Consider the following 11344-nt stretch of genomic DNA (forward strand, 5'->3'; position numbering starts at 1 on the left):
ATCCTCATCAAAATGCACTACATCAATTTTTGGCAAAAGTGAAATTGAACGAAGTTTAAGAAAGTCAAGATGCAGTACATCAATAATGAATTCTACATCAGAAATTCCAAAAAATAACTAAGACGTTTGTAGCTGCTAAGACGTTTTAGAAATTCTACATTTTTTTCTATGACCTCCTTTGTTGATTTGTGTGTTATCCTTTCTCAACTCTCACTCTTCCAACCTTTTTTTTTCTTGGGTCTTCCTGGTAAGATCCTCTTATGTGGTGGATGGACGTCAGGGTAGGGAGTTTTTTCCCATAAGACTTCACCATTGACCGGAAAGATGATGGATTAATATATTTCTTCGTAGATGGATCTCTTGAAGCAGATTGGTATGAAGTCCTCAACATTGACATTGATGAAATTCATTGCTGCAATAGCATGACAGTAAGGGATAATAGTCAGAAGCCATTTCCTACAACTGCAATGTTGAGCATCCACATTCACTGTGTACTTATCTCCAACCATGGATATGTGCCTCACTTCAAATAGCTTTTCACCTTCCACTTCAATTTCACCTTCCACTTCAACATCACTATTCAGACCACTGGAATCCCCAATCTCTACTTCAGCAGCCTCTTCATGGGCCTTTACGTCACCACCGTGGTGGACAACAACATCGAACCTATCATCACTCATTGCCCTAAAGTAAATTAAACAGATAAAAAATATGTATTATTAAGCCTACTTTAACGCAATGGGGACCACTGCTATAATCAATTACAAATAAAATAATTTTGGGACCATTACACCGACAAACAAACAAACTAAAATAATACCCCATTGAACCCCACCTACAGACACAAACTACACAAAATCATAGAAGTAATTTAGAAATCATGCAGAACATTACAACAATCGAAAGACAAACAAACCCCAAAATAGAATTACGAAAACCCTAACCCACGAGCAAACACAACCAGAAAACCCTAACCCCACTTACCCTCGTTGATGATGATTAAGTGGAAAATTGAAATGAAGAGCGCAACTGCAATCCAATGATGAAATGGTAAGTACTAGCTGCTTCCTCTGCAAATCCGAGCTCAAGAAAGACGAAGATGAAGAAATTTCCCTAATTGCAAAATTTCCCCTAAATTGAAAAATTAACGTTAATAGCTATATGTACAGTACACGTAACACACCCTAATACAAACTGTGCCACCTATACAATGCTCCGTTAATGATTTAAACGGCGTTACAGAAAAGGACTAAATAAAACACGAATTGCGAAAATGAGGACCATTTTAAACATTCGGTAAAAATGAGGACCATTTTAAACATTCTGTCAAAATGAGGACTATCCGCAACAAACACTACGAAAATGAGGATCAAAAAAGTATTTAAGCCTATTTTTTTACATAATTACGTTAATTAAATAATTTAATAAAATATATTTAATAATACATTAGTTTTTATTTTTTATTTTGTAAAAATAATTGCATTATCTTAAAGCAAAAATATTGGTAATTACATTTTTTAGTTAATTTTAAATAGAATTTACAGGAGCAGAATTGTTTTTGTATGCATTTCCTAAACCGTGCGATGTGACTCCAGAGCTTGCTTGCTGCCGTATCTATGCACCACATGATCATGTCACACTGTCTCTCACGAGAACTACACAATACAATTATGAAACTGCAAAACCTTTCAAGCACAATCACACTGCCAGCTGTCACATGCCAATTATAACCCTTGTAATATAATTTGTAACTTTTCCACTCCCAACCCTCTAAAATCAATAAACATCTACTGTTACTCGTGTCATCTTTTTCCAACAATAGTAATTGGTTATTTTGGACACACCATCAATTTTTGGTCATATACTTCAATAGTTTGTAACTCGAGAAGGATGAAATGGTTCTTAACCCAGGGTTAGGAGGAAGAGGGGCTTTAAGGTAAATTGACACACTAAGGAATCATTCTGATATCATTTTCAAAAGCTTGCAGTGGGCACACTGCTCAATTGCATGTCTCTCTCCCCTCTCTGCTCACTCGCTTCTTAAATCTAGGAAAATTCCAGTTCCTCGTCAGAATCAAAATGCCCTTTCTTAGAGGTTTTAGATTTAACCTCTTTTTGGTGTCTCTCTTTGCTACTTGGGTTCGAATCCAAACCAAGGTGGAAAGTTACCAATACAAAGTTGGAGATCTAGATTCCTGGGGGATCCCCACTTCATCAAATTCAAAAGTCTATGACAAATGGTCCAAATATCAGAACCTCAAGATCGGTGATTCCCTCTGTAAGTTCTTCCTTCATATTCAGTACTCCCCATCTTTTCAAAAGGTTTGCCAATTCAACACTAACATGTCGAATATGTGTAGTGTTTCTGTACCCACCAAGCCAAGATTCATTGATTCAAGTGACAGAGGAATCCTACAAGAGCTGCAACCTTAAAGATCCAATCTTGTACATGAACAATGGGAACTCCTTGTTCAACATTACATCAGAAGGGGAGTTTTACTTCACCAGTGCAGAGTCTGGTCATTGCCAAAAGCATCAAAAGCTTCACATAACTGTGGGAGTTGGAGGAAACACCGACACACTTTCTCCATCTTCACTGCCTCAATCCGCACCTTCTTACCCAACTGCTTTTGGCGACATTCCCATGTCGGCCTCTAGTACTTCTTCTTCACCTCACCCAAATTCAAGATTTTCATTCATACTTATTGGATTCTTCCTCTGCGCACTCTTCCCGACCCTATTAAGATAATTGCAAATATACTGATTTTGGCTTCTTTTTATATTTCCTAATGTCATGCAACCATTGATATGTATAATTTTTTTTTGTTTTAATTTACTACTCTTTGCTATTGTAAAAGTGGATCAAATGGTTCCTTAAAATTAATAAATTCCTATACAATTTATTAGATTTCACAATTTTAAAAGCTAAATTCAGGGTTTATTCATTTTTAATATCTTATTATTATAATGTTATGGTTATGATTAGTAGTGGATCCCCTAACATGGATTTGGATGGCATGCCAATCATAAAAATTTAGATGTTCGATTTTGATTTTGTTCATAACCAAATCATGGGTTTTGCGACAACGAGGAAAATAAGAAAATGATAAAGAATATATAGTATATTAAAGAAAATAAGGAAAATATAGGTTTAGCCTGTGTTCAAGTCGTCACAATCATCCACAAAGCTCCAACAAATCTCAACCTTAGCCTTGATCTCAGGTATGACGCTCTTGCATTCCTTCCGATGCTGTCGGCATTGAAGTATTTTTTGAATGATTCTTATTAGGGCTGAGCATAGGACGGTTTGTCTTGGATACGAGTCCATTGTCCAATATCATTAATCCAGTTCAATCCGGTTTGATTTAATATCTGAAATCCTTATCCGTCCGTTTATTTTATTACGCAGATCGGGTTCGGGTAATTTAGATTATGGATATGGGTAGGTTTTCGGTTTATAAAATAGTATAATTTAGAAAAAAAATTGTGCTCACAAGGTAAGGGTTGGGGGAGACGACGGAGGCACCGCAACCGCTATGACAGAGGCCCCACAACAGCTCTAGTAAAGGCCTTGCAATAGCTCCGACGTGTTGCTCTGACAGAGGTCCTACAATAACTTTGAAGACTGTCGTAGAGACAAGTGTAGGGTAACCACGCACAAGAGGTTTAGTGGACAAGATGATAGGAGGAGGAGGGTGATCGCGCACAACGGGCTCAGTGAACAAGACAATGGGAAGAGGAGGGTCGCCAAACCTAGTGGACAACACTATTAGGAATAAGAGGTTGCAATTTAAACGAAGGTACACAAGGAATGTTTAGGGTTGGGGATAAAAACTTTAGTTTTATATTTAAAATATGGATCGGGTGGAGTATTGGTAGATTTAGTATTCAAATTTCATATATCACTGAATCGGTCCATTTTAACCCGATTTATTCTATCCAATTTAACTCGAATCGACGTAAACTGTCCATTTACCCATTTTTCTTTTCGGATGGGTCGGATTCGGGCGGGTATCATTTTTATGCTCAACCCTAATTCTTATGTTGTGGATTGACATAAATTCAAACCATGTGCCTTTGCTTCTTTTTTAGAGGAACAATATCAAAAACTTTTACTAAAAATTCAAAAAAATACATTATCCATATCTTCTGTGAAACTTTTCACAATTAATTCTTCAATCAATATATTATTCATAAACCCTAATTATCATTCAGCACGTACTAGTTAAATGAAATTTGAATTTCAGTCACAGATTCTAAAGTAAGAATTCAAGAACAATAACATATCAAATAAATTTCAAAACACCTAACAAATGAAGATTGTTCTTATTAGAATCTCAAGCATGGAACTTTGGACGAGTGGCAAGATCCAAACGGTGGATATGACCTTGATGACTTGAGTGTTTCTGATGGTTGAATCAAAGGGGAATATCCACTTGAAAAAGACTTTTTGATGCTCAAGTTAATAAAAAGATTTTAAGATCTATTTGAATGTATGAGTCAGTATGAGAAAGTGTGTACTCCAAAGAAAAATATTACATGTATTTATAGGATTTCTTATTTTTATGAAATTTGTTACAAAATCTGAAGTATCAATAATAATAATAATAAAAACATACCACATATAAGATAAATTAGTAAAATAATAATAATAATAATAATGTATTATAAAACCAAGTTAACCATATATACCATTGATATATGGTATAAGAGGAATTATGATATCAATACATCATGTAATCAAACTATCAACATTTGACCATATATTCTATTAATATACGCAACATCACCAAAAAAATATTATGTTAAATATTTAGCCTCTTTAGGCCAATAATGTTGAATGGGCTTCGTTCGGGTGCGCTCCTTAGTGTATTTATTGGGTAGATTGAATTTGTTTTGCAGTAACTAACTCTTTGGCAATTGTCGTCTAGTTTACTCAATATTACATATGATTTTGACATTTATCTTGTATGAATTTCATATAATTCTTAATGAAACATACCTGTCAACATTCAATTTCGTCCGGTAAGAAATAAAATTTTGACTTTGATAATAATTGGGAGAAGGGAAAAATAGGAAAAAAGTGAACAATGATTTAAATATGGATATATTACTACTTTTACTTTCGTCCTATTTTAATTTTTTATTTAATTTTATCTTATTTAATTTTATCTTGTTTCTTATTTTATTTAATTTTATCTTTTTTTATTTTATCTTTTTTTATTTTATTCTTTTTATTTAATTTTAATTTTAATTTGTAATTTTGATTTTAATTTTTTTCTTCTTATTTTATTTCGTTTATTCTTTTTCCAAAAAATATATAAAAAAAATGATAACACTAAAAAAGAGAAATGAAAGTCAACGAGGATGCAATGGCTGCTTTTGGTATCTCTTCCTCCTTCGTGCAAGGAAAAATAGTAAGTGGTCATATTTTGTCACTACAGTGCTTCTTGGCATGGAAAAGGAAATTTTTGGTATGTGTGTGTCATTGCCGCAGCAACCATGTTAGGACGTCGTTACGATGCAATTATTGGCTTGGCTAGCAATTGGCCAGACAGAGAGAAAAACAACGTTACATTAGGAGGTTGAGCCACATTTTGGAGGGGAGATTCAAATGCTTTCTAGGAGACCTCAAACACAATTTCATCACAGAAGGGGAACAGAACATGGGAGAATACTTGAAAAACAAAAGAGGAGAAACAAGCGAGCCAACGAAGGAAAGAATTGTTTGAGACGTGAAGCCACCAACTGATAGAGACCGCAAGAGGTAAGTACTTCATCTGAATACTTGAATGTTTGAGGTGAACCTGATGTTGTTGTGTTGTGCTTGAGAATGAATACAATGTAGTCATATATTAAAATTTACGTGTCATTTATTTGACTCATTGAATTTGTTGTGTACATTACTACATTATTGTTGTTTGAATCCTCCATTATCACCCTCGACTGAACCCTTCGCCATCATTCATCACCACATAGCTAGCCAGAATCAACCACCAATCCTTCTTTGTTTGTTCATTCTAATATAGTTGGCATCAACAATACACAAAAAACTCATTCTCCATTTCAATCCCGCAACATCCCATTTGAACTCTTGCAACATTCCCATTTGTAGAACCACCACCTCAACATCACAACACCATTTCAACCTGCAAACAAAACCCAAAAGCAAAAAACCAGAATCACAACTCCATCCCTGCAATACAACATCTCACCGGACCAGAACCCCATTCCAGCACAAAGCTCTCACGTTTCACCTTCGACAATCGTTTACACCCAATGCGGAACACTGAAACAAAGGAAAGGGAACCTGCACACGAATTGGGTTTATGTTTAAATCACGTTGATTTTTTTTTAAAAAAAGGAACTGAACTAGAATCTCCAGTGGTGTTCCTAGTTCACGGAGACGGCCCTATGATGGCGGTCTTGATCGCAGTGATCTGAGCGTTGTCGGCAGTGGCCTTGGGATGCTGGAGCGGAGGTCGTTCGAGTCGGGTCTGAGAGGAGGGAGAGTGAAGGTCGCATATCCTAGGCTCTCGTCGTCGAGGTCCGTGGTGGACGTCACTGTCACTAACAACGTCTTTGGCTGGTTGCAGCAGGGTCACGACCTCTTGGGGTTAGGTTTCAATGCGTGCGCGAGAAAAAAGTTGTTGAGTCTCGCGAAGGAGATCGACGTCTCCAGCATCCATTGGCATCGCTGGCAAGCCAACCCCGTGGTGGTGTGGTGAAGCAAAGATGAGGGGCGTTCTAGTGGATAGTGACGAGTGACGGAGACTTGGTGGCTCCAGGCAATGGAAAAGGGGCTGCCCTTGGTGGAAGAGAGGTTTTAGCTTAATTAGGGTTAGAGAAAAATTGGGTATGACCCTGTTCGGTTATTTCGTGCACCCGCAATGTTAATTTTCTACACACCCACGAGTTTCCTAAGGTTGGATGGTTATTCACTTCCTCCACTTCCATTTATGACAATCTTGCACCCCTGCCTTGATTTTGTTTGTTGAGATTTCGCTACATTATTTACTTCCTCGCGCACATCCATCATTGCTAATTTCGCACCCTATGTTTTTGTTGGTCTTGTTTTGGGTCTGATTGTTTTTTCTGGCTGCACCCCAATTTTCACAGTTTACACCTTTTTGTATTTTTTACTTTATTTTTAGATTTTTATTCATTACACCCCACTGTTTACAGCCTGCACCCTCCCATGCATCTTGTTTTTTTTTTCACCTAGTTTTTATTTATTTAATCTAACATTCATTTTATACACGTTATTTTCCTAAAAACCCAAAAATATTTGAAAATCATAAAAATTCACAAAAATAGAAAAAATAAAAAATACCAAAAATAATTTTCTTTCTCTTTGTTGTGTATGTCCGGTCATTCGCACCGTGTGACACTCATTTTTTTAAAAAATATCGAAAAATATTTTCTTTTTTTCTTTTGGTGTCTGTCTGACCGCTCACGTTGTGTGACTATTTTCCAAATAATCTCAAAAACACCAAAAAAATACAAAAATTTTAAAATACAAAATATCAACATTTTTAAAAAACAAGCTTTTTAAAGAACTACATAACCTTGATTTCTCATATAACACAACCACACGGTTACCAAACAACAAACAAGTATCCTGTACCAGGTTACCTGACTGAGTCGCCTCTGTGGTCGTCAATGCAAATACATGCCCTGGTGCTCTGGGCCTATCTCCTATGGGTTTCTTGGCTAGTGCACCTCCAGCTGGTTTCTTGTTAGGACAATGTTTGGCGTAGTGTCCCGTCTGATCACACACGTAGCACTTGCCAGTGCTATTGCTGCCTCCAATGCTACCAGAGGGTTTTGGACAATCCGTCCTCAAGTGCTCACCTCCATAGTTGAAACACTATAGTTTTTTGGAAGAATGTGGTGGTCTGATATATGGCTTCTTCTGCTAACGGGGGTCTGTCGTGGTCCGCTGTGGTCGAGTCCCACTGTTAGGTCCCGTCTCTAGCTGCTCCACCGCATTGGCCTGCTCCACCAAGATCGGAAACTCCCTGATGTGGAGTGATACTATAAATCAGCGCAACTCATGTTTCAACCCACCCTCATACTTCTTGCACCTCCACTCCTCAGTGACTGTAGGTGAATAAAATCTAGCCAGATACTCAAACTTGTCTGTGTATGCCTGCACAGTCAGGTTCCCCTGCTGAAAGGTGAGGAATTCAGCTTCCCTCTTGTGTTTCACCGAATCCGGAAAGTACTTCTCCAGGAACCTGGTCCTGAAGGAAGTCCAAGTGATCTCCTCGGCACATGTCTGTATCAACTGCTGCATGCCCACCCACCAATACTTCGCATCTGCCACTAGGAAGAAAGTGACAAATGACAATCTCTGTGCATCTGTGCAGTCTATCACCCTGCAGATCTTCTCACACTCTCTCAGCCATGCGTCTACCTCATCAAGGGTGGATCTACCAAAGAATTTTGAGGGCTTATGCCTCATGAAATCCTCCATCGTCACAGGGCGAACTAGTGCCACCACGACCCTAGGCTGAGCGGCAATAGGCTGCATCGCATCCACCATGCGATGAATTGCCTGAGCGATCTCGTCAACTCCAGCAGTGTTTCTCCTTCTCCTGTTAGCCATGGCCTGAGCACGTCACATTTTTACAGCTGGTTAAATTACACAGCTTAAATCAGAATTTCACATCTAAACTAGTAAATCAATAGTAAAACAACACAATCAATTAGTCACGCAATCGCAACACGACGAGCTCACTCCCCTTAGACCCCAAGAAAATCATTTTGAAAACAAAGCTAAATGTAACCTCCCGTCAGGATATTACTGATTTAAATAAATGAAACAAATAAAATCATAAAGATGTCGCATTTATGAATAAACTTCATTTCCCAAAAGCGCGAGAAATTTAAAATTTTATAATTTCAATATTTAAATCCAAATCCAGAACAGTCTCATAGAATTTTACATTTTATTTCAAAATAAAAATAACATAAAGTCATAAAAAGTCTCCCAAGCTATCCCCACTCCGTATCTAAGCATCACCGGCACCACTTGCATCAACATCCTCTGCTCACGTGTACCGCGTACACGATCATCGCCAAACACAAGCAAATAGGATGAGATTATGAAATCAACATACATCATAGTAATAAATATACAACCAGCCATAAAACTATATTTTCTGCAGAGAACCAAAATACAATTTCTTTCTCTATTCTCTATCATCTGGCCACAACCAGACCGTTCGTGTTCTACCTCTTCTAGTGATTACCCCAAGGTAATTTGCTGCCAAACCTATCGGTCACAACCGACAGAACACGTGCGGGAACCAATGCCACGAATCATACACCATAACGCCAGGTGAAGTTTCCAAATACGAACATAGTCCGTAATGTCCCAAGACTACCGAACTCGTCAGCGATTTACTGAGGAGGGCAATCTATCTGGACCCATCCATACTGGACCCAACCAGTACTGATGTCTTTACAACCTATGCAGTTTTGGTTCCTCAACCCAGCATACAAACCTCCCTTGGCCTTTCATCAATCCCTTTTGGATTGTTCTCCCATTGTCTAAATTGCTATCCATTTTGTAGTTGTACTAAGGTAAACCATCCAAGTGCACCTAATTGGTTGTCTTAATAAAACCTCATCCTTCACTCCATAATATAGTATGTTATTCAGTACCTAATGCTTACTAACACCATTGCCTCAACGTTAGATTCACTCTCATATTTGTTCTCATTCCTGATACATTAGTGTGGCTAAGTCTTAAATCTCAAACACCAAACAGTGTACTTATTAATCATTACATTCCATGTGAAACTCATCCTTTCAGCACTCGAACTTCTTTCCGCCAGATTGTGCCCTGCATTACCCTAATAGTCGAAATGCCCATCTCATATGATTATACTCTTCTAATGTTATACCAGTTACCCTCGCTTACACACAATCCCTCATCCATTCTTCATTCCCACAACCGTACCCTATCAACCCCAAACAATTTCCAATATCCACTATTCAAATTTCACACACACTCATTAGCACATTATCAAAGCATTTCAATCACCAGCAATACTCCCGACATCAAACCCCAAGTGTTCAACCCTAAAAGACTTTGTCACTGTTGAATTTCTCTATCAATTACACTCGAGATCAAACGTTACCACACCAGATCATCTCCCAAGGCCCTCCCCTTGCTTTCCCTCCAAATAACTCACGCCAAAATAGACAGAAAAACCCAAATCGAGTCTCAAACCCGCGTCGCCTGTCGGTCCCAACCAATCCCGCCAGGCGCTTCATACAGAAAAACCCAGAATGGTGTAAAACACATGCGTCGCTTGGCGGCCGGGAATGTGCATCCAGTTCATACATTTCATGGTATATTATCGAAAGAAAAAATAAATTAATGATTACAACTCCCCTAACTTGGTTTTCCTTCGCTTAAAGCTTTGACGATTAAGAGTTCTCCCTACACGAATTGCCTCCTTAGCCTTCTCTCAATTCACCCCCAAAAGTCTCACTCAAACCTCACAAGGCCTCAGATTTTCGTGCTCTCTTTTTGGGTATATTTTCCAGCTTGCAAAACTCTCTCTATTAACCCACTTTTTCCTTTTAAAGTGTGCCTAAAAACTAGGTGAATTTCCTAAAACGAAAATTGGTATTAAGTAGTGGTTAATGCCATTTACTAACTCATTATGGCTATTTTCCAGCCACCCCTCAGCTGCCATACTACTAGGGTTTTCCTTCAACCTTTCCTATTCAAACCAAAGCTAAAAATACCAAAAAAAATTTGAGTTCACCAAGGTTTGAACCCATCATCATTCTATTGCCAAATCAATGTCAAACCATCCTACCAACTCATGTTTCATGCTAACAATTATAATCCAACTATCATATTATTTCACAGCATGATTAACATATATTTTAAAATAATAACGAATAATAACACAAAATTGGCATACATAAGACTCGAACCTAAGCCTTCTCACACAATCAAAGTACTCTCAACCACTTGAGCTAGTACTATTCCATGTCATACCAATCATAATTTAATGTCATAAATGATTTTCCCACCTGCATTTATTAATTAATTAATTATTTAATTAATTAAAATCCACGGGTCTTACAAGCGGCCTAGGTCGAACACCCTTAACTTAATGATTAAACTCGTTTTCCAATTCCCCACCCTTACCATAAGTAACCGGCCTGGGTCGAACATCCTTAACTTAATGATTAAACTCGTTTTCCAGTTCCCCACCCCTTACCACAAATAAGCGGCCTAGGTCGAACACCCTTAACTTATTGATTAAACTCGTTTTCCAATTCCCCACCCTTACCACAAATAAGTGACCTAGGT

General features: G+C 37.8%; 2 protein-coding genes and 1 long non-coding RNA gene across 3 annotated transcripts; 2 read left to right on the forward strand and 1 right to left on the reverse strand.

Annotated features, from left to right (window-relative positions):
• The first annotated feature begins 1986 nt into the window (after positions 1–1986).
• LOC114188814 (early nodulin-like protein 8) lies at positions 1987–2916 on the forward strand. Its single transcript, XM_028077458.2, has 2 exons — positions 1987–2278; positions 2361–2916. Exons 1-2 carry the CDS (start codon positions 2080–2082, stop codon positions 2747–2749), a joined length of 588 nt encoding a protein of 195 aa, XP_027933259.1. The 5' UTR covers positions 1987–2079; the 3' UTR covers positions 2750–2916.
• Positions 2917–3096: 180 nt separating this feature from the next.
• LOC146885383 (uncharacterized) lies at positions 3097–4061 on the forward strand. Its single transcript, XR_014995719.1, has 2 exons — positions 3097–3222; positions 3410–4061. It is a non-coding gene; the product is annotated as an uncharacterized LOC146885383 (long non-coding RNA).
• Positions 4062–5851: 1790 nt separating this feature from the next.
• On the reverse strand, positions 5852–10967 carry LOC114187782 (uncharacterized). The gene is made up of 2 exons (XM_085675321.1): positions 6258–10967; positions 5852–6149 (listed from the first exon to the last, which is right to left on the reverse strand). The coding sequence occupies exon 1, from the start codon at positions 8609–8611 to the stop codon at positions 8045–8047; it is 567 nt and encodes a 188-aa protein (XP_085531447.1). The 5' UTR covers positions 8612–10967; the 3' UTR covers positions 5852–6149; positions 6258–8044.
• Between the last annotated feature and the right edge of the window lie 377 nt (positions 10968–11344).

This window comes from Vigna unguiculata, chromosome 6 (assembly GCF_037176805.1).
Source record: "Vigna unguiculata cultivar grain cowpea cultivar isolate G323 ecotype 2 chromosome 6, ASM3717680v1, whole genome shotgun sequence".
Taxonomy (NCBI): Eukaryota; Viridiplantae; Streptophyta; class Magnoliopsida; order Fabales; family Fabaceae; genus Vigna; species Vigna unguiculata.